The sequence below is a fragment of the Lycium barbarum genome, chromosome 11, assembly GCF_019175385.1.
Source record: "Lycium barbarum isolate Lr01 chromosome 11, ASM1917538v2, whole genome shotgun sequence".
NCBI classification, from domain to species: domain Eukaryota; kingdom Viridiplantae; phylum Streptophyta; class Magnoliopsida; order Solanales; family Solanaceae; genus Lycium; species Lycium barbarum.
Window position 1 is genome coordinate 22,811,612 of NC_083347.1, and position 23,996 is coordinate 22,835,607.

Genomic DNA, 23,996 nt, shown 5'->3' on the forward strand with positions numbered 1-23,996 from the left:
CAAAGCAGGAAAATAACACAATTTAGGGAGTAATGGCAAAGTGGTGTCCATCTATAGATACAGCTATATATATATATATATATATATATATATATATATATATATATATATATATATATATATATATATATATAATAATGTCATAAACCCTATGTTTAGGACGAAGAACAAATTAACAGAAGAAGAAATACTAAAGGAACAATAATTATTGCAGGGTTGAAGGAAGGTAGGATGATGTTTACCCTCTTTGCTCTATCTATGCTAATAAATAACCATTCAAGTTGCAACTTTATCTTCAGCTCATGCCGCACTTCAACAATAGGAACGAATTACTCCCTGGCGTGTTTCATGTGAAACTTTAATAAGGGACAAAGAATTTTGGAACTTGTTATTGTTAACTGTCTGCTATATTTGTGTCCTTATAAAAATACTCCTCCTCCCTCCAATATTTTATTGTGCGGTATTCTAAAAATATATTTTACTTTTACTATTTACTTTTAACATACAGTCACATTTCTCTATAATTATCATTTTTTATAATAATATTTTATTATAATTGTCTGATTTTCTCCAAAACTAATTTTTATGTTATATTTTACTTTTTTATAACAACATTCTACCTATAATAGCAGTGATATTTATTATAATGGCACACCCTTTGTAAAATTAACTCTCTACAATAGTCATACTCAAATATTGAGTAATAATATTTTGTAACAAATATATTATGTATAAAAATAAAATATTAAAATTATTATGGTAATTATCAATTAAAAGCTATTAAATTCCTTTTTGCTGAAAATTTGGACAAAAATCTCCGTCAATTAAAGCGTTATATTAATACCAAGAGACTAGAATTTACGAAAAAACCTACAATTACAGAATTCTTACGTCAAATTTGAAGTATTTAAATTTTCAATTAATTTCAAAGGCATATGTTGTTTAGATTTTAATTCTTTATCGATACAGTATAATTAGTTATGGATTTATTAGTCGCTTCAATTTTTAATTAATGGAATATGAAAATCAAATGAGATTTTAAAATTAACAAGTATTTTGTTATAAAACATAAAAAAGTACAGAACAATATTTTTTTTCCATAGTTTTGTTTATAACAGTTAAATGAGATGCAAACATGAAATGCCAGTATACATACATAACAACACCGCACTATAGCAACTATGGAATTTTCAGACAAATGTTGCTATTATAGAGAGGTTTGACTGTATCAAGAGAAGACAATTTTTTTTCCTGTTTTACCCATAAGATTAATTGCTCATTTCACATTTTTCAGTTCATTAAAAATATACAGCAATTAATATGGATATTATTGTAAATTATCCACTTCACTTATCATTTCTTGAGAGATGTGCAAAATTTATAGTGGAAAAGTAGAAGTGAACGGAAGAAGTAAGAAGGTGTTTGAGTAAGTTTATATAAGTAGAGTAATATATTTTAGCTTATTTACAAGTTAGATAAATAAATATAAAAGAGGTGTTCATAAGATAAGTCACATAAATCAAAATAATTCAAAAATAATTTTATATCTTTTCAACTTATAGTTATAAACATTTTTTATTTAATCTAATATTTTGTTATTATATTTTTGTATTTTTATAATCTTTAAATATCCTCCCAAAATAATACCCAAATTTCTCTCTATTCTATTTTAATTATTCATAATTTTCTTTGTGGAGATATTTTTAAATTTATACTTTGTGTGAGTAGTTTTAGGGGGGGGGGGGGGGGGGAGGATTTTGGTTATGTTAATACAGAAAAGAGTTATCAAATACTTCAATTGTTTATTATTGATTTTATATTTTTATCTAAATTTAATAATCAATTTCAACACCTAATACATTATTTTCAAGTATGTTAGGATGTCATCTTCCTTGTGTGTTCCGAAAAGAAATAATGTCCCATAAATGGAAACAATTAAAATGTTCAAGAGCTTATTTGTGTGGGTTAACGTATAAGTTGCTGCTACTATTTCTATGTAAGAGGCAAAGAGGACGAACACGGCATTGACAAATTGTATAAAAAGTTGTCTGAGTTGTACATTAAATTTGGACTTATATTAATTGTACTTGTTTTTTTTTTTTTTTTTCCAGTTGTGTGTCTACTTCATTTAACAAGTGGTACTACTTATAGCATGTTTGACCAAACTTCTAAAATCAGCTTATTTTACAAAGTACTTTTTTGAAAAGTCTTTTTTGAAAAATACTTTTCAAAAAAGCACTTTTAGCTAAAAGCAGTTTGTGTTTGACCAATTAATTTAAAAAGCACTTTTGAATAACAATTAATGTTTGACCAAACTTTTAAAAAGTGCTTATATGTGTATTTTTCTCAAAAGTACTTTTCAAAAAAGTGTTTTTGGGCAAAAGCTATTTTTTTTAGCTTCTAAAAAACTGCTTCTGCTACTCCCTAGAAGCACTTATTTTCTCCCAAAAGCTTGGCCAAACACCTCACTTTTTTTCAAATAAGTACTTATTGAAAAAATAAGTACTTTTAGAGGGAAAATAAGCTTGGCCAAACAGGCTATTAGTTTGCCAACTAGTCTCTGTACAGGTATATTCCACTTTTACGTTATCATATTTCTTTAATTCTACACTTCATTTTATTACTCTATTATAGAAAGCACATGAAATTGTACTCTAAGCAAGGACTAACATGTGTACATTTTAGAAGTTTAACATTAATTCTACCTCTTGTGTGTTTACTTTTTAAGTCCCTACGTGTCCACAATGTCTCAATTGTCCTTTCATTTCCTTCATTTGGCATATAGTACCTCTGTCTCAATTTAAGTGTCTAAATTTAACTAGACACAGAGTTTAAGAAATAAAGATAGACTTTTGAATCTTGTGGTTCTAAATTAAAAATGTGTATAATATAATAAAATAGCCTTTGAATCTTGTGATTATAAACTTGACATGTAGGATATTTGAATTGTTAACTTACTATATATAAAAAGAGGCGGACATAACCAAAATAAGATAAATTTTAACAATAATTGAGAAATTAAAGGGAAAATAAGAGGAAAAGAAACAAAATATGGAGATTCACTAAGGAAAATCGCGGTATCGTTCGTAAAATATACAAACCATAAAGACTAACTAAAGTGAATAATGTTTTTCTTCTTCACCATTCCGGTGGTCTCTCAGCCTTTCTTCTATTTATCCAGTCTTCACTCGCTTGATTTGATTTTCTCTGGGCTGCTTGGTGGTTCATATAGTTGGTACTCTAAATTTGAGATTTTCTTTTAATTTTTTCTGTTTAAATTTGAGTTTTGCTATTAATTTTGGTGAGTTTATTCTACAAATTTCTTTGTTAATTATATCTAACGCAGTGTCTCAATTGTCCTTTCATTTCGTTCATTTGGCATATACTTCCTCTGTCTCAATTTAAGTGTCTAAGTTTGACTAGACGCGGAGTTTAAAAAATAAAGATAGACTTTTGAATCTTCTGGTTCTAAATTAAAAATGTGTATAATATATAAAATATCCTTTGAATCTTGTGATTATAAACTTGACATGTAGGATATTTGAATTGTCAACTTACTAAATATAAAAAAAGGCGGATCTAATCAAAATAAGACAAATTTCAACAATAATTGAGAAATTAAGAGGAAAAAAAACAAAATATGGAGACTCACTAAGGAGAATCGCAGTATCCTTTGCAAAAAATACAAATCATAAAGACTAACTAAATTGAGTAATTGGGCTCGTGCATCGCACATGCATAATTTGCTAGTACTGCTACATATGTAGGTTTTAGACAAGTAAATTGGAGTTAAAATATATAAATTTGTCATTTTTAAAACAAATTAAAAGAATATAGTTAGATTATGATTTAATTTTGATAAATTAATATGATTTGATGTAAATATTATATAACAACAACAACCCAGTGAAATCCCACATCGTGGGGTCTGGGGAGGGTAGAGTGTACGCAGACCTTACTCCTACCAAGGTAGGACGGCTGTTTCCGAAAGACCCTCGGCTCAATAAAAGCATAAAAAGAAGTCAGATAAGGTTAAGAGAATCAAAGCGATATGAAATGAAATAATGTAAGCGACACAGATAACACAGGATAATCAAAGCACAGGAAATAACAGATAATAGCAGAAGTCTGAGCAAAAGAAATTATATTGCGATAATGCGACTACTAATAAGAACGGAAAACGAGACTATCTACTAGCCTTCTACCCTAATTTGGGTCCTCCAAACCCTCCTATCTAAGGTCATGTCATCGGTAAGCTGTAGTTGCGCCATGTCGTGTCTAATTACCTCTCCCAATACTTCTTCGGTCTACCCCTACCTCGTCTGAAACCATCCATGGCCAACCTCTCACACCTCCGCACTGGGGCATCTGTGTCTCTCCTCTTCACATGCCCAAACCATCTCAATCTCGCTTCTCGCATCTTATCTTCCACCGAGGCCACCCCCACCTTATCCCGAATATGCTCATTCCTAATCCTGTCACTCCTGGTGTGGCCACACATCCAACTTAACATTCTCATCTCGGCAACTTTCATCTTTTGAACGTGAGAGATTTTAACCGGCCAACACTCCGCCTCATACAATATAGTCGGTCTAACCACCACTTTGTAGAACTTGCCTTTAAGTTTTGGTGGCACCTTCTTGTCACATAGCACTCCGGAAGCAAGCCTCCATTTCATCCACCCTGCCCCAATATGATGTGTGACATCATCGTCAATCTCCCCGCAGCTTTACAAAATAGACCCAAGGTACTTGAAACTACTTTTCTTCTGGATAGCCTGGGTACCAAGTCTCACTTCCAAGCCAGTCTCCTGAGGTGATTCACTGAACTTACATTCCAAGTACTCTGTCTTGGTCCTACTCAGCTTAAACCCTTTAGACTCCAGAGTATGTCTCCAACTCTCCAGCTTAGCGTTAACTCCGCTACGAGTCTCGTCGATCAGGACTATATCGTCCGCGAACAACATACACTACGACACCTCACCTTGAAATTGCCGTGTCAATTCATCCATCACCAAGGCAAATAAAAACGGACTAAGAGTTGATCCTTGATGCAACCCCATCACAACTGGAAAGTGCTCTGAGTCTCCTCCTACTGTCCTTACCCTGGTTTTGGCTCCCTCATACATGTCCTTGATCACCCTAATGTACGCCACAGGTACACTTTTAGCCTCCAAGCATTTCCATAGGATCTGTCTTGGAACTTTGTCATAAGCCTTTTCTAGGTCGATGAATACCATGTGTAAGTCCTTATTCCTCTCCTTATACTGCTCCATCAACCTTCTCACAAGATGGATGGCTTCTGTAGTTGAGCGTCCCGGCATGAATCCGAACTGGTTCTCTGAAATAGACACACCTCTCCTCACCCTCATCTCCACCACTCTTTCCCACACTTTCATAGTATGGCTTAGCAGCTTGATACCTCTATAGTTGTTGCAACTCTGGATATCTCTCTTATTCTTGTATAGAGGGATCATTACACTCGCCCTCCATTCTTCGGGCATCAATTCCGTCTTAAAGATGACATTAAACAACCTAGTCAGCCACTCCAAACCTGCCGGGCCCACGCTCTTCCAGAATTCTCCAGGAATCTCGTCAGGTCCGGTCGCTCTTCCCCTGAGCATCCTACGAACAACACCCTTAACCTCGTCAACCTTAATACTCCTGCAATACCCAAAATCGTGACGCCTTCCTGTATGTTCTAATTCTCCCAACACAATGTCTCTGTCCCCTTCTTCATTCAAGAGTTTGCAGAAGTATGACTGCCATCTCCGTCTAATGAGAGTCTCCTCTACCAATACTTTGCCATGCTCGTCCTTGATGCACTTTACTTGATCCACATCACGTGCCTTTCTCTCCCTCGCCTTGGCTAGCCTGAACAATTTCTGGTCCCCTCTTTTCTCTTCTAGTTCAGCATACATGCGTTCAAAAGCTGTCGTTTTTGCCGTCGAAACCGCCAACTTCGCCTCCTTCCTCGCCATCTTATAAAGTTCTGTATTCGTCCACTTCTCCACCTCATCCTTGCTTTCTATCAACTTCGCATACGCCACCTTCTTTGCTTCCACTTTCCCTTGAACTTCTCCATTCCACCACCAGTCCCCTCGATGCTGACCACGACTACCTGTCGAGACCCCCAACGCTTCCCTTGCTACCACCCTAATGCAACTAGCCGTCTTATCCCACATACTGGTCGCATCCCCACTACTATCCCAGCCCCCCATATCCTTCAATTTCTCTCCCATCTCCAAGGCACTAATCGTGGTCAAACTCCTCCATCTGATCCTAGGTCGGTCCTCCACGACCCTCTTCTTCCTCGTCATCTTGATCGCTAAATCCATCACCAAGAGCTTATGTCGGGTTGTAAGATATTCGCTCGGAATGACCTTACAATCTTTGCACAGACCTTTATCATCCTTCCTAAGGAGTAAAAAGTCTATCTGAGTCTTAGCCACCGAACTACGGAAGGTTACCAAGTGTTCCTCCTTCTTTGGGAAACTCGAATTGGCTATCACCAACCCAGAAGCTCTTGCAAAATCCAAAAGTGAGACTCCTCCTCCATTCCTGTCCCCGAAGCCAAAGCCTCTATGCACATCATCATAACCTCCCGAAATAGGCCCGACGTGTCCATTGAAATCACCTCCCACAAATAGCTTCTCAGTAGGCGGTATGCCTCCCACTAATTCGTCCAAATCCTCCCAAAAACGCCTCTTCTCCTCGTTGCCTAAACCCGCTTGTGGCGCATATGCACTAATAATGTTCACAGTGAGTCCTTCAACGACCACCTTAATCGACATCATCCTATCAGTGGCTCTCCTAACCTCTACCACCTGATCCCTTAATTCACCATCTACTAAAATGCCCACCCCATTTCTATACTTCGACCTACCAGAGAACCATAGCTTATACCCGTCTACCTCCTTAGCTTTAGGACCTACCCATTTGGTCTCTTGGATACAAGCTATTTTAATCTTCCTCTTCTTAAGAATCTTAACTAGCTCTATGGATTTCCCCGTTAACGTCCCAATGTTCCAAGATCCTACTCTCAACCTAGACGCTCCTCTAACCCACTTACCCCTCCTAACCCTCGCCCCCGTCCCCGAACGAGAACATGACCCTAGTCTACCATCTCTAAGCAAAGCCACGAAAATGAGTATGAACTAATAAATTATTCAAAAGTCTAAAGTTAGCAAAATGTAACTACAAGTGTATGGACAAATAATGGATGTGGCAACCGGAGGTACCAACTCTAGTTGAATTGAACCTGGTCGTCGCCGGAAAACACTGTTCAACGTCCGAGTTACTGTTCACACTATTCACTGTTACGGGAGAAGAGAGAGGGGGGGGGGGGGGGGGTGGTGGAAAGAAAAAAAGAACAAAAGAAAAGGAAAAAAGGAGAGAGAGAGGGTTGGCCAGAAAATTGTTACACCTCGGAATATTTCCCGTTGGTACGCAAGTAAATGAACTAATGATGTGTGCGAGTGTATAATGTTTCATGGGAAATGTATGAAAAGGGATGTGGATGATTAGAATGAAAAGTCGAGAAATGAGAAAAATTGAAAGTTGGCAAAACTGCCCAGTGGTCGTATATTGCAAAATACGGACCGTAAAGTGCAATACGGTCTGTAAACTGGCAGTCGTAAACTGCCATGCAAAAGCTTCAGCCTTCTGCCAGTGGTCGTAAAGTGCAAATACGGACCGTAAACTGGTATACGGTCCGTAAACTGCCAGGTCGTAAACTGGCATGCCAAACTTCAACTTTCTGCCAGCCGAGGAAATGGTTAAATACGACCTGGTGGACGGACTGTAAAGTGATTTACGGCCCGTAAACCATGGTCGTAAACCACCATGAAGGCAGCCTAGCTTATGGTTCTTGAAATGGCTAAATACGCCCATGGAGGACGAGCCGTATAGTGGAATACGGTCCATAAACCTCCATGGACGACCACTGTTCACCGAGCACAGATTTTCCAATTCATTAAATATGAGGATCAAGACTTATTTTATTTCATTACAACATTACACCACTTCTCTCTACATTTATTATATGAGTTTTCAAGGATTATAAGCCATCAATAACATTAAGACAAGTGAATCAAGGATAAGGGAATCATCAAGGATCATCCAAGTCAAGAAATCCAAATGGAGAAAAACTAGGGTTTTGCTCAAAGAAGAGTATTATCAACCAAAGCTTGTTCCTACAACTTCTAAGGTAAGATTCATGATTTTTACAAGATGTTTAAGGTATTGGAGAATTAAAATACATGGATTGTAGAAAATGTGGTCAACTAGGTCATGAATGATGAATAGTGACATTTTGAGAAATAGTTTGAATTGAGTTATGAATGTTGTTGTGTTGTGATATGAATGTGTTATAAATGGTATTAAGATCACGAACTAAACACTTTAGACGAATGGACGAAGATGGGTGTTATAATCATGAATGTGGGTGAATTAGAGGCAAATTGAGGAATCTAGATAATGTGGATAATGTGAATGACTAATGGCCATTGATGTGATATTAATGAAGGTATAAACGCTAGCATTGGAAGGGAACGTGCAAGTGTAGAATAGTTCGACGGAAAGGTATGTAAGGCTAACCCTTCTTTCATAAGGCATTGTTCTTGGCCAAATTCCTAGTTCCTCCATATGAGTATATTGTTTTCACATGGTTGACATTCCGAGCTCATAAGCTCACGACCCTTAATATATACTATGATTATACTATGTTCCTCGTATGACGAGTAAGTCCATAATGTAGATGTAACGATAACGATGAAAATGGTAATGATAATGATATCAAATGATGCAAAAGGTGCCTACGGGCTATTATACTTATATGTGCCTATGAAGGGCTATAATGAACCCCGAGCTTATAACGCCGGGTAGAATATATGTATATGAATATGTATGAAGTATGTATACGATTACGAAACGCGCGCGCACGTCTGCAGATGGTACGGATAACTCTGAAGCCTTGGTAGGGCCAGGTAGAAATAACATTGAGCCTTGGTTGGCCAAGTACGTATGAAACACCGAACCTTATGGTCGGGTACGCTATGTATGTATATAAGTGTATGGCTATGTATATAATATGAATATGAATGTGATAAGACTATGTATAAGAATACGAATAAGGACATGTATACGAATATGAGCACAAGTATGGTACGAGTATTATTATGGGATACGAACGACGATGTATGCAAGTAAGCGACATGATGATGATGATATTACTGTCTCCCCTCCTATGCTATCTTCATATGATATCTATTATGCTTCTATATTGATGTTGATCATGCTTTACATACTCAGTACATTCTTCGTACTGACGTCCTTTTGTTTGTGGACGCTGCGTCATGCCCGCAGGTGCACAGGGAGACAGACTTGATCCATAGCTGCTTATTCAGAGATTGCATAGCAGAGCTCCATTTCTTTCGGAGCCGTAGCTTTTGGGTACTTATTCTTTTGTGTATATAATTATGGGCATAGCGGGGTCCTGTCCCGCTCATACGATATGTCATACTCTTAGAGGTTCGTAGTCATGTGTATGTGGGTAGAGATGTTCGGCCATGCCGGCCCATGTTTTGTATATCTTTTGTTAGCCACGTCGGCCTTGTACTTATGGTGTGGCCTAGATGCCTATGATATGTTAAATGATGATGGTCGTCTAATGGGATCAATATGATTAACGATAATAAAAGCACGCATTGACTTATGGTTCACCTAGATGTTATGTTATGTACGATCAGGGGGTGCTCGGGTGGGGTAGCACCGGGTGCTCGTCGCGGCCCCCTAGCCGGGTCGTGACAAAAATGGTGCCGGAAAAAGTCTCCGGCGATGACGCAGCTGTGTTCTGGCAGCGGCAGAAGCAGCTAAAAAAAGGAAAAAAGGAGAAGAGAAGAAGAAGAGGAGAAGAAGAAAAGGAAAGAGAGAAAAAGTAGATCTGGCTGGAAAAGTGGCCGGCGTTACCTGGTCGCTGGAGTTACCTGAACAGTGATGCGGTCTGGTCGCTTGACGGGGTGGCGGGTGGGGTGGAGAGTTGGAGGGCAGAGGAGAGACAAAGCAGAGGAGAGAGAAAGCAGCTAGCTAAAATATTTGCGCTTTGATAAAATTGCACCCCATTGTACTATTGTACTATTTAATTTGGAAAAAGTATATTACTCTCTCCGTCCTAATTTAAGTGTCTTACTTTCCTTTTTGATCTGTCCAAAAATAATATGTCTTTTCATATTTAGTAAGTTAACAAGTTAAATATCCTATATGACAAGTTTAAAACTACAAGATTCAAAGGAGACTTTAATACATTACACACATATTTAATTTAGGACCATAAGATTCAAAAATCTCATTTTATTCCTTAAACTTTATGTCTAGTCAAGCTACACTTAAATTGATGGAGGGATTATAGTGACACAAGATTCAAGAATATCATTTTATATCTTAAAACTCTGTGACTAATCAAACTAATACACTTAAATTGAGACGAAAGGATTGTAATGAATAATTGCCGTCGTAGATTATCATACTTTGATAAAACTTGCAACGTACCAAACTCGTAGTAGTTAATTCAGCAAAAGAATCTCGTGAAAATATTTTCTTTACAGCAAAACATCAAGAAATGACCCACTTTCTTAAAAAAAATGTTTTAAACTTTTTTCTTTTTCTTTTTTCCTTTGTACCAAACATACAAAGTCGCAACATAATGTGACCATCTTTGGAATTCCTAAGAGGCTAAGAAGTTATCTGATCATCATAGAAGCAAAAAAGAAAGTGTTCCTTTCGTGATTTTCTCCTCCTGGCGCAGGTCCCACTTACCCCGCTTTAGAATAGTTCAAAAGCGGCATTCATTCAAAATCATAACCAACTCTCCACTTTCTACGTATTCCCTTAACAATACCTTCACATTTTCTCACATCTCATCTGTCTCCTTCTCGCACACATTTCCATAGGACTAATTTGTTAAGAGGAAAACATGGCACCAACAGCAAAAGAAGCAGCAGCAGCAATGCCTGGTCGATCGACTTCGTCGTATAGTGAAGTCCAAGGCAACCGTCTCACTGTTTCGCTTCCTCTGCCTTCTGTCCTTAAAAATTCCTTCTCCGTCATTGATGGCCCTCCTACTTCTGCCGCTGGAAATCCAGGTTCATCTCAGTTTCTCCATTTCCTCTTCATTTTATTCCTATTCCCTCTATCCCAATTTATGTGACACGTTTTTTTTTTTTCCAGCTCCTGTTTGGATGGCTGTTTCCCTTGGTTCATTAATGTACAGTATTGTACCGTATTAATACAATGTTTGGATATATTGTATCTTTTCTTATGATTTAATAACATTTTTATTGTTTGGTTGGATTGTATGATACTATATAATAACATGTAAGTTTACTAAAATACCCTTTATTAATATAAATATTAAAAATATCAACAATTACTAGGATAATCCCAATTAAAAGAAAATAAATAACTGCTTTCATCTCTTTTTCTTTTTCTTTGACTCTATAACCTGGAATACAAGTGTTTATTCAAATTACTTTATAAAAAGAAAAAAAGCTTGCGTGAATTACTTTATAAAAAGAAAAAGAAAAATTGCATGCGAAAGATGATGCTCTAACGCTCCGAAAAAATCTTTCATTTCTCTCAGTTTGATCCATGCGTCTGCTGCTGATTTTTTACTGCTCTAATAGTGAGTCTTCATTCTTTCTTCTTCTTCTCATTGTTGCCAACGAAGAGGGATAATCTTGATCTTCTTCCTCATGATTATTAATAGTACAAGAAACATAAAGCTTGAAGGATTTGGAGGCAGAATTCAGTCGTTGGAGGCAAAATTAAACATTTAGTTTATATATATTACTAAAACTACGGTAAAGAATAAAATAGGAATTTTAAAAAATAAGTAGGGGTATAATGGAGAAATAAAATACGTAACCACGGAAAAACCATCAAATCCGTGGTTACAAAAATTGGGACTTTTCATGGTTATATAATCATGGGTTTACAACATCATAATTTTAAGAACAATGAAAACAAACGTGGTTTCATAGAAAACCATACATTAATGAACCACGGGAAACCACCATCCAAAGTCTGTCAAAAAAGAATGTCATCTTTCTATATTTGAAAATAATTTAATTTTATGAGATGATTAACAGTCACACATTTATCTAAGGCTCATTTTGGATCACAATTTTATGAGATAATTTACTTTCTGCTGTTGAATTTTAGTTAATTCACTGTGTTTCTTATTTTCAAAATGTGACCTGTTGAATGTGCAATAGGATGGAAATAAACAGACATAGGCTTGATGTGTAACACGAGCATTATGACTGACTTCGTAGTCTAGTCTCTAATTGGTTTATAGATATCAGTTGATTTATGGATTTTGATTGATTAACAATCTTCATAATCTAGTGACGTGCATGGATCCATGATAGTATAACTGTATAAATTGATTTAAAAGTTGGATGATCTGATTTTCTTTTTAAACCAGCATGTAACAGGGAGACTACAAATACTCCATTACGTTTGACATAACACTCTATTTCTTTTAATGCAGTACAAAAAAATTGACACTTTTATATTTGTAAAATCACGAGTCTTAACATTCCAATGCATGCTCGTATTAGAATGGTAGTTGAAGGCCACTTGATACTAGTATTAATTTTAGTATGTTGTGTATATTCAACTTTTATTGTGTGGGAAGTCTTTATTTATTTATTAAACTACATTCAATTAAATACCAACATATAATATGATACGTAGAAACACTTATTTATGTAGTAGTATAGGTTACTAGTAAATGATAGATTTATCAGGCCTCTATCATCTTAAACGTGGTACCAAAATTAGGACTAGCAAATTTTGGAATAAATAAAAAATTATCCAAAATCTTTTATCAAAGATACACAAACTTGGGTTTTTATTAGTGCAATTATTTTTCTTTTTACTACGTATTTGTTACTCCATTTGTTAAAAGAAAACTAGAGCTTTAGTGTGTGATAGCCTGTTTGAGAAGGCTGAAGCTATTATGACCAAATAAACAAGGATCTAATCTTTATTCTCAAACTGAAGGTAAGTTTTCTGTATAAAGACATCAGACATGTTCTGTTTCCCTTCTCATTAGCCCAAGAAATAGAACGATGCTAAAGTGTTAAGTGTCTCTATTACAGTCAAGGCTTTTTATGCTTAGCTTATATTCATTTTTTCATCAATATTGTAGGTGAAATTGCAAAGTTTTTCCCAAATCTGTTTGGGCAGCCTTCCGTGACGTTACTGCCAGGTCACACATCAGGAGCTGCATTGAATCATAATCTTAAAATCGGGGTTGTTTTATCTGGAGGACAGGCTCCTGGGGGCCATAATGTCATCTCGGGAATATTTGGTGAGTGCTTTTCCAATAGCTTTTACTTTATGGTAGTATTTACTTTTTGCAGTCCTGTACATATGTATAGTTATTAGTACATAAGATAATACACGCGTGTATCTCAGCAATTAGTTGAATATTTTTCTTCTAGACTATTTGCAGGAGAGAACAAAAGGTAGCACACTCTATGGATTCAGGGGAGGTCCAGCAGGGATCATGAACTGTAAATATGTAGAGTTGACAGCAGATTTTGTGTATCCTTACAGAAATCAAGTAAGAAGTTTCTTCATCTTTAGGGTGTAAGTTCATAAATATGACCAAGAAACTTCCCCCTAAGGGGCATCAGTTATTTTCCTAGTGAAGTTATTGAAATGAAGTGGATGTTTTACCTTCCCAGTTAAGATACATGGTCTGTGTTTGCACATGTTCCAAACATTTTTCTAACAGATTTTGGATGTGGACTTCTATGGAAAAAATATCTTTCTATCCACAGCTTTTGTATCAATATGATGGCAGCTTGTTTAACTTATGATGTGTGGACTTTTCAACTTGATTAAGCTTAAATATCTACTTTCGCTTTAATGGATATTTATTTTTATCGTTTTTGCTTTTTGATTTACAGCCTAGTTTTACTTCTGCAGAACATGTGTAATTGGCATTTTTTTGACAGGGTGGCTTTGATATGATCTGTAGTGGTAGAGACAAGATAGAAACCGATGAACAGGTTATCTTTCTCTTGTTTCATATTCAAATAGGACTCATCAAACTCTGCACTTCATCACTTATAACATTTTATTATTTCTTTTCTTTTTTCTACGCAAGCTAGTTTCATTTGTAACTCAGTCGGCATAATATTATTGTTTTCTTTTTTTCAGTTTAAACAAGCTGCAGAAACAGCTAAGAAACTTGACTTAGATGGGATTGTTGTGATTGGTGGAGATGATTCAAATACAAATGCTTGTCTTCTAGCTGAGAACTTCAGGTAAATATTCTCATTATAGTGGACTGGCTCATAGTATTCATTATTGGCATTCCTCTCACAGAACTTTGTTTATTTGGTATGTTAAAGGGGTAAAGGTTTGAAAACACGGGTTATTGGATGCCCAAAGACAATTGATGGTGATTTGAAAAGCAAAGAAGTTCCTACTAGTTTCGGATTTGATACTGCTTGCAAGGTAATCGTTTTCCTTTTTGTCTTATTTCCTAAATCCTAGCTCCATTTTACTTCACATTATTTCTATAAATTACATCTAGCTAGCACTTCTCTCTTGACCTTTAATTTTTGTTCCTTCTACTATGTGAGTAGAACTGAAAGAATGTTTTTTCAAATAGAGTTCTTACAGAAGAATTTTATGTGTAGAGTCTCAAACTTTTATGGAAGTGTCTCATCCAAACTGTTGTTGCATTCTTAGTTTTCTTAGTGATGAATTACTATCACCACAAAGTTGATAACTTCGGTTAGGTTACTCCTGTCTGTAGAATGATTAGATAGAGATTATCCAACTTTTCAATTACGGTGCAGATATATGCAGAAATGATCGGAAATGTCATGATAGATGCTCGTTCAACAGGAAAATACTATCACTGTAAGTACATAAATTGTGAACAACTTGGGATACTACTTTCTATATGTGTAACCTTGAGAATAAGGAATTGTTTCTTCTAAATATATTTATAATGTTAACTCTTAATACTATTATTTGCTCCTTTTCTTACGCTTTTTATGGTTTCTCCAGTTGTAAGGCTTATGGGTCGTGCTGCATCACACATCACATTGGAATGTGCTCTTCAGACACATCCAAACATTACCATCATTGGCGAAGAGGTAAAAAAAATAAAAAATAAAAATAAAATAAATAACCACCATTGGCGAAGAGGTAATTGTTTGCCAAGTCATTGACATGGTTTTCATGCATGTATGCAACATATTCCACTTGAGGCCCAAAACTTAAAGAGCGAATTCAATCTTTTCCAAGATTTCTTTAGAAATAAGCAGTTTTCTAAGAATACCTGTTCTGTTGGATGAGTTAATAATGAACGAGATTTAAATCTATAAATAGAAGATACTGAAAACTATTATTTCTTCAGGAAGTAAATATTTCAAGAGACTATCTGCAAGACTGCAACCATATGTGGAATTTGTGGTTACTTTTAGTAATAGAGTTATTACAATGTTCCTAGCTGATTATACATTTTACTCATATTTCAGTTACTTGTAAGTGAAACTTGCCTCAAGTATGAAACTTCACTTTCTCCTCTGACTCTGTAAAAGCTGCTTCGTTAAGATGGACATAATATCATCTAAAGATGTTTGGCCAAATTAATAGAGGATAAACCTAGCTTCTAACATTAATGTCCATGATGCCTCTTTGGTGATTGTTTTCTACTTTTAGTCTTCTTGTTATTTTCCATTTTTACCCATTTCTCTTGTTTCTGGTGAGGAATTTGGTATTTTGGAGTCCCAGTAGAGTATAATGTCTCAAAGAGCTGTAATGGGAATTGGTTTATTTTCTGAAGTCTCACTTAATTGGTTTATGTTATAGGATCATAAGATGGTTAGAAATCCTTTATTTTTTCAGCCTAATCACTCTTTTGACTTCGGAATTCAATGAGTTTCGTAATTTCAACGTATACCATGTCCAAGGAAAAGATCTTAGGGGCTTCTGTGCACGTCATCGAGATGATTTAGAGGATTAAAATTTCATTTCCATGGTTTGTCTTTCTGAAGATTATTCTGTAATGAGGTAGTAGAATTTTATTTTTTGGAACTTTTTGTGATTTCCCCTAAGTTTAACAACGTACTGTTTTTCTACAGGTTGCAGCTCAAAAGCAAACACTTAAAAGTGTTACAGATTATATCGTAGGAGTAATTTGCAAACGAGCGAAACTTGGTTATAATTATGGGGTTATACTAATACCCGAAGGCCTGATTGACTTCATTCCCGAGGTTTTAATATTTAACTATAAAAATCACGATGAGTCGTTTATTAGAATGAACAGAAAATCAATTAGTTGTTGCTAATTTTATCTCTCTTATTTGCAGGTGCAACAGTTGATTGCGGAGCTCAATGAAATCCTGGCTCATGATGTTGTTGATGAAGCTGGCAATTGGCAAAAGAAACTCAGGAGCCAGTCTCATGAGCTCTTTGAACTCCTACCGCAAGCAATTCAGGAGCAGTTACTTCTTGAAAGAGATCCACATGGAAATGTCCAGGTACTTTTCTTCAGTTGGATGGAAGTCAGGCAAATAGGACAATTGCTCATTTAGTCAAGTCATACTATGTTTTTTTTTCTCCTTCCAGCACATTTCCTTTTTCAATTTCTACAGGTTGCCAAAATAGAGACTGAGAAAATGCTAATTCAAATGGTGGAAGCTGAACTGGAAACCAAGAGGAAGGAAGGTTCTTATACCAATCATTTTAAAGGGCAGTCTCATTTTTTCGGGTAATTGATACCACTTACATTTGACTTGTGCGTTTCAGCTTTAATAACCTATAATTGACGGAGTACTTAATACTGCTTTCTTAAGTTTATCCTGATAGTAGTTCTTACTTGACTCTGTTTTCTTTGCAGTTATGAGGGCAGATGTGGTTTGCCTTCAAATTTTGACTCTAACTATTGCTATGCATTGGGTTATGGTGCTGGAGCACTTCTTCATACAGGAAAAACAGGCCTGATTTCCTCTGTCGGTGTTTCCATGCCTCTTATATCTTCCCTCCTTTCTCCCTTCCTTTTAGTTGCATTTATTGTGTTATATAGCATCTAGACCGTGGTCCATTGCAATTTATACTGAGACCCTTGTACATATTTAGGTGGGAAATTTGGGAGCTCCAGTTGAAGACTGGACTGTAGGTGGAACAACGCTAACATCTTTGATGGATGTGGAAAGGAGACATGGTATCAACCTTCTTCCCCTCTTGTTCATTGTCTATGGTATCATGGTGTATTCTCCCTATTGATAAGCACAAGTCTTAGCATGATGAACTGTTAAGTGCCTGATTATGCTGTTCAGACTTTTTCTCTTCTGTTTGGATAGATTTAGCTGAATAACTTACTGCTAATTGAAACTATTTGAATTTGTCTATTCTGAAGCATCTACTTAGTCATTTCAAACATCTATTTAGAAAATTTTCACCTAAGGACAACTTCCTTTCTTAGTCTTCCCAAAACAAAGCATATAGAAAAACTGAATAAACAAGGAGCAATCAAATATTTGCACAAGTAACTATAATAAAGGAAAAGTACCAAGCTTTACATCATATGAAAGACTTACACATAATTCAACTTCTTGTATGCATGAGATTCTGTGTTTGAGCCTTCGAAGGATCGACACCCCTCGCTTATATGATGAGCCATAACCAGACAAGGCCTTGGAGTGTTGGAGAGACATATATTGAACTAGTAGTATTTAGCCCAATGAAGTTGTGAGCCTCTCAATAGGAGTAGATCTAGGATGTAAAGTCAGTACTTCGAGTTCTCAAAACTAGTTTGAGTAGCTGGTTGGATTCTCTTAATATATACAATAATGATGGATTTTCACATACATTTACAAGTTCAGAGTGGGAAGCAGGACCCAATACATAGACACTAGGTCTGTCCTTGCCTTCCAGGCCTGTCATGTTTTAGAAGAAAAAATGTTTTGGCTGAGATTCCATGCTTACATCCGTGACAAAGTCATCAAACTTTTGCAGGTAAGTTCAAGCCTGTGATTAAGAAGGCAATGGTGGAACTAGAAGGTAAAAGCTCTATTATGCTACAGACCATACAGGCTATGGTTAACATTTTAGTAGACCCTTTTGCTGTAATTTTTGGGTAGTTAAAGCCTCACATTTGTATAACCATTTGTCAATTCCCAGGTGCTCCTTTCAAAAAATTTGCTTCCTTGCGAGAAGAGTGGGCTCTAAAGAATCGATACTTCAGCCCTGGTATGTTATTACTATGGTTTCTAAAAACTTGTTAAGTTCTTATTATTCATACTTGAATTTTAACCTTTGAAAGCATGTCTTAGCCACGATGTTGAGGTTTTCGTCCACATACAGAGCCAATAGGCTATTGATATCCTTGCTAAGGTGATGTTTTGTGGCTGTGTGTGATGCCTTTTGTTATCAGGCACAATCTTTATTGGGTACATAGCCAATATTCCTTCCTCTCTGATACACGTATACCTCACAAGTAACATCTTTGCTGCAATGAACCATCATTAAGTAAATCTAAGTGAAAAACCATAACCATATTAGCAAGCTGCTTATCTGATTATCCTGTTGACACTCTTATTTTCTTCTACAACTAAAGAACATTACTCAATTTTGCTTTAGAGTGATTTGTAAGTTCTGCATAGATGTTCCATGATTTGTGTTCATTTTGTGATCCTTTTTGCTTGTTTATGTATTTGTGAGCAGGTCCACTTCAATTTGTTGGCCCAACATCAAATGAAACCAATCACACTTTAATGCTGGAGTTGGGAGCTAAAGCTTAAGCGATTCCCAAATTTGAACTCAAGCTTCTGTTCTTGGATGTTTTTAGCAAAATACATTCATCTCATATAGGAAATGGACTTGGAGAACAATTGCTTACTGTCCCAACATGCTGGCTATTTGTTGGGAATTGTTCTTATTTTTTTTCACAGGGAAAAAAGTTGTTCACATTTTTCATCATTATCTTTGAGCAAATTGTTTTAGTCTTGCTATAGATTTATGGTCTCTATACTAGTAGCTAGCCCAATTTCTGAAGCTAAGGTTAAAAAGAGATAATCTTCTCTAATACCAAGGTTAAATCCCTTTTAATATGGCTTTTGGAAAATTTGTGTGTCCAAAATGTAGCCTGAGAACGGGCAGTCTTTTTCTAATAGTTAGTTACAAAACATTTGATAAAGATTTCAACAAATATTTTTGTGATTTGCATTACTTTTTCTGTTATATTTAATTATGTAGATTGTTGAGCTGAGCAGATAAAAGTCAAAAAGCTCAGTGCCAGCTAAGAAACAGCTCAACAAGTTAGTTACAACTAATTAGTAGTTAGTGGTGCTAAAAGATAGTTAGTTAGAGAATTATTATGTATAGTTAAATGAGTATAAATAGGATATCTTGTACAGATTCTATTCATTCAGTTTCAATATACAAAGTCAGTTTCTATTTTGTCTTCTCCAGTTTCTATTTTGTCTTCTCTCTCAAGCTATTGCTTTCTTCCATAACTGCTCCTTTAATGAGAATCATAGAGTTTATCATGGTATCAGAGCTTGCATGTATGATTTACGACCCCTAATTGTTCCATTGATTCTTCATTGAGCTTTATTTGAAAGCTACTGTTCGATTTCACAAGTTCATTCGTGAATCGAGTTTATTTCAGTATCTAGGTTTTGTGTTTGTTGTTTCTCACTACATTTCTTTGCAATTCTCTGCAAATTCTGTGTTTGTTTTCCTTTGCAACAATGGCGATTGAGGATAACAGTACTACTGCTAGTCATAACACTGGAGAAAGGGCAAATGGCACAGTGGTGATAATCGATCAACATCATCCATTGTATCTTCAGTCCTGTGATACTCCAGGTAGTTCCTTGATCTCAATTAAGCTAACTGGTCTAGAAAATTATGCTCTGTGGAGTAGCATTATGCGTATTAGCTTACTTGGCAAAAGCAATTTAGGTTTTGTTACTAGCAAGTATCCAATCGAAAAGTTTGATGAGTCCTTGCATGATCTATGGGAAAAATGCAATGCTATAGTACTTTCATGGATTATGACCTCAGTTGGTACTGAACTGCTAAGTGGAATTGTGTACGCAACTAGTGCTTACAAGGTGTGAAAAGATTTACAAGAGAGGTTTGACAAAGTAAATGGTTCAAGAGTAATTTTTCTGCATAAACAAATGGCTACATTAACTCAAGGAGTGTCTACTGTATTTAGCTATTTCTAAAAAATGAAAGAACTCTGGGCTGAATTTGATGCATTGATGCCTTATCCTGATTGTGGTTGCCCTGACTCAAAGAAGTATGTTGAACATTTTGAGTATCAAAGGCTTTTACAGTTTCTAATGGACCTAAATGAGTTCTATTCTCAATCCAGTAATCAAATCATGTTGATGATTCCCACTCCTTCAATCAATAAGGCATATGCAATGATAATGTCTGAGGAAAGTAGGAGATCTATGTTTTCACCTCATGTTCCTGAAGCTTTAGAAGGAATATCTTTGTTCGGTGGTAGAGGAAATGTTCCTCAAGTCAACAATCATACAAATAGTGGTAGAGGAAATGCTCCACCAGGAGGAGGTGGTCCACCTGAACATTACCATTCTGGAAATTATACCAATAGACCTAGGAAGAATGATCGGGTGTGTGATTTCTGTCATGTGAGAAATCATTCTAGGAATAACTGCTACAAACTTCATGGGTATCCATCAGACTAAAAGGGTAAAAAGAAGTGCTCTGGAACCTCAGAAAACTATGCTAGAGAAAATAGCACTGGGGTTAACTCAGGAAATGGCAAATATAGAGGTACAGGTGGTAGCAACTTTGGTACTTCTGCTAATTTTGCAGGTAACTCTCAAAAGCCACACCATGGAGAGCCTAGTCAAACTGCTCGAGATCTGCTAGCAGGAGGTATGCTTCAATTTACAAAGGAACACTACAACAAAATCCTGCAGATTCTTAGCTCAGAGAATGAGGAAACTCACTCAGCTATGGCTGCCGGTATGGCTTGTGCTGTTATCACTAAGGATGAAATTAAGTGGATAGTTGACTTAGAGGCATCTAGTCACATGGTTAAAACATTGGATATGCTAACGAAATCCAAATCAGTTAGTAAGAGTGAAGGAAATCATGTTCATCTACCTACTGGTGGCTTGGCTAGTATAAGTCATATAGGCTCCTCTTGGGTTTTCTCTGATGGTCAAGAAGTGACCAATGTCTTGCATATTCCTGACTTCAAATACAATCTACTATCTGTGTCAAAACTAACCAAGGAGCTTAATTGTGGAGAATTCTTTTTTCCTGATTTTTGTATCTTTCAATACCTCTTCAGTGGGAAGGTGAAGGGGATTGGTAGAGAAGAGTATGGGTTATATGTGTTCATTACTGGTATATGCAAGAAGCAGCAGCTATCTTCTAAGGTTACACAACCTTTTCCTACTGTAAAAAAAAAAAAAAAGGGCAGCCTGGTGCACTAAGCTCCCGCTATGCGCGGGGTCCGGGGAAGGGCCAGACCACAAGGGTCCAGGGAAGGGCCGGACCACAAGGGTCTATTATACGCAGTCTTACCTTGCATTTCTGCAAGAGGCTGTTTCCACGGCTCGAACCTATGACCTCCTGGTCACATGGCAACAACTTTACCAGTTACGCCTAGGCCCCCCTTCAACCTTTTCCTACTGTAAATACAATAAATGACAGAAGGATAAATGTTAGTCTTTGGCATAAGAGGTTAGGTCATGTTCCTGTCCAGTCTATGAGGAAATTAAGTGGTTTTGAGTCTGTAAGATATGACTCTTTTTTTTATTGTAGTGTCTGTCCATTGGCAAAACAAACAAGATTTCCATTTCCCTTAAGTTACACTATCTCTGAGTCATGTTTTCATCTAGTTCATGCTGATGTTTGGGGGCCATATAGGGTTCCTACATATAATGGAAAGAGATATTTTCTCACTCTTGTTTATGATCACTCCAGATGTGTTTGGCTATATCTTTTACCTTCTAAATCTGATGTTATTGCTGCTATCAAAATTTTTCTTCTTATGGTCAGCAATCTATATGGTGCATCTGTTAAGTATCTCAGAACAGATAGTGGGTGGGAGTTCTTTAATTCTTCTATGACTGAGCTACTACAATCCTTGGGTATTTGTCATCAGAGTTCTTGTGTTTTCACCCCACAGCAAAATGGGGTAGCTGAGAGAAGACATAGGAAAATTTTAGAAGTAGCAAGAGCACTAGGGTTTCAAGCTAGTGTTCCACTAAGATTTTAGGGTAAGTGTGTTAATATTGCAGTTTACATCATCAACAGGTTGCCTTTCTCTGTTCTTCAAGGACCGTCTCCATTTAATATCCTATACAAACATCCTCCATCCCTTGCTCATATGATGGTGTTTAGTTGTTTAGGCTATGTCACTCAGGTCAAGAAAGTTGACAAATTTTCTCCTAGAGCAGTTCCTGCTATATTTCTTGGTTATTCCTTAACTCAGAAGGGCTATCTTGTGTATGATCTCAGCACTAAAGTTCTCAAGAGTAGTAGAGATGTTTTGTTCAAAGAAGAGGTGTTTCCTTTTAAGCATATGCAAGAGTCACTATCACCTATATTCCCTGTTCTTGACCTTCTTCCTACCTCTCTAAATGATTCTCCTTTGCAAGTTGATATTTGACCATCTCCTTCTTCTTCAACCTCTAGTCCCTCTCTTCCCTCTGATCAAAGCATTGTTGATTCTCCTATCCTATCTCCTCCATCACCATTGCCTGTTCCACATGCACCAACCCCAGCAGCTCCTAGCTTGCCTACTACTGATGTTAGAAAATCTTCCAGACCTGTCAAACCTCCAGTTTGGATGAGTGACTATGTTGTAAATAAAAAGGGGAATGCCAACTGTTGTTACCCAATCTCAGGTGCTAGGTTATGACCGTCTTTCTTCTTCTTTTGGGGCTGCTCTATCTTCTTATTCAACAATTCTTGAGCCAACCTCTTACCATGAAACTGCTAAGAACTCCAATTAGGTGGCAGTTATGAAGGGTGAAATTCAAGCTTTGGAGGACAATGCCACTTGGAGTATAGTACCCTTGCCCCCGATAAACACCTTCTTAGGTGTAAGTGGGTGTTTAAAGTGAAATATACAGCTTCTGGTGCAGTGGAAAGATACAAAGCTAGGCTTGTTGCCAAAGGCTTTACTCAAAAAGAGGGTCTGGACTACACTGAGACATTCTCTCCTGTGGCTAAGATGGTCACAGTCAGGTCAGTTGTTACTGTTGCTGCTGCCAAAAATTGGCCTATCTTTCAGATGGATGTTGATAATGCATTCCTCCAAGGTGACTTGCTTGAGGAGGTCTACATGGAGGTTCCTTCAGGGTTTGCTAGCCAGGGAGGGAAGCTTAATGTCTGCAAACTACGCAAGTCCTTATATGGACTCAAGCAAGCACCTAGGCAATGGAACAAAAAGCTCACTGATGCTTTACTTGATCTTGGGTTCTCTCAGAGTCACTAGGACTACTCCTTATTCACCAAAGAAGTTCCAGATGAATTGGTCATCATTTTAGTCTGTGTAGATGATCTCCTAGTAACTAGAAGTAGCTCTAAGTTGATTCTACAAGCCATAAATGACCTGAAGTTGAAGTTCAAGATGAAGGACCTAGGGGAGTTGAAGTTCTACCTAGGTATTGAATTTGCCAGATCTAAGAAGGGGATTGTCATGAGTCAAAGAAAATATGCATTGGAATTGATTGCTGAAATGGGAATGAGTGGCGCTAAACCTTTCAATACTCTTTTGGAGACCAATCTGAAACTTACTTATGTTGAGTGTGATGACTTTATTAAAGAGAGTTCATCTGGTGAAGTGAATACAACCCTCACTGATGCAGTGCTTACTGATCCTAGTCAATATCAGAGGTTAGTAGGCAGGCTGCTATACCTAACCATGACAAGAATTGACATTGCCTATGTGGTGCAAGTGTTAAG

At 36.6% G+C, this 23,996-nt stretch overlaps 1 protein-coding gene across 1 annotated transcript; it reads left to right on the forward strand.

Annotated features, from left to right (window-relative positions):
* Positions 1-10,785: 10,785 nt before the first annotated feature.
* On the forward strand, positions 10,786-19,155 carry LOC132617254 (pyrophosphate--fructose 6-phosphate 1-phosphotransferase subunit beta-like). The gene is made up of 16 exons (XM_060332221.1): positions 10,786-11,140; positions 13,213-13,374; positions 13,508-13,629; positions 14,027-14,080; positions 14,232-14,338; positions 14,426-14,531; positions 14,879-14,942; positions 15,093-15,181; positions 16,172-16,303; positions 16,400-16,570; positions 16,685-16,800; positions 16,930-17,041; positions 17,169-17,253; positions 18,048-18,092; positions 18,213-18,281; positions 18,756-19,155. The coding sequence occupies exons 1-16, from the start codon at positions 10,972-10,974 to the stop codon at positions 18,830-18,832; spliced, it is 1,680 nt and encodes a 559-aa protein (XP_060188204.1). The 5' UTR covers positions 10,786-10,971; the 3' UTR covers positions 18,833-19,155.
* The last annotated feature ends 4,841 nt before the right edge of the window (positions 19,156-23,996 follow it).

Coding starts and splice junctions, on each gene's coding strand:
- LOC132617254 (XM_060332221.1), top strand. CDS start 10,972: ATGGCACCAACAGCAAAAGAAGCAGCAGCAGCAATGCCTGGTCGATCG. Junction 16,571..16,684: donor ATCCACATGGAAATGTCCAG/GTACTTTTCTTC, acceptor CAATTTCTACAG/GTTGCCAAAATAGAGACTGA. Junction 17,254..18,047: donor GGATGTGGAAAGGAGACATG/GTATCAACCTTC, acceptor AAACTTTTGCAG/GTAAGTTCAAGCCTGTGATT.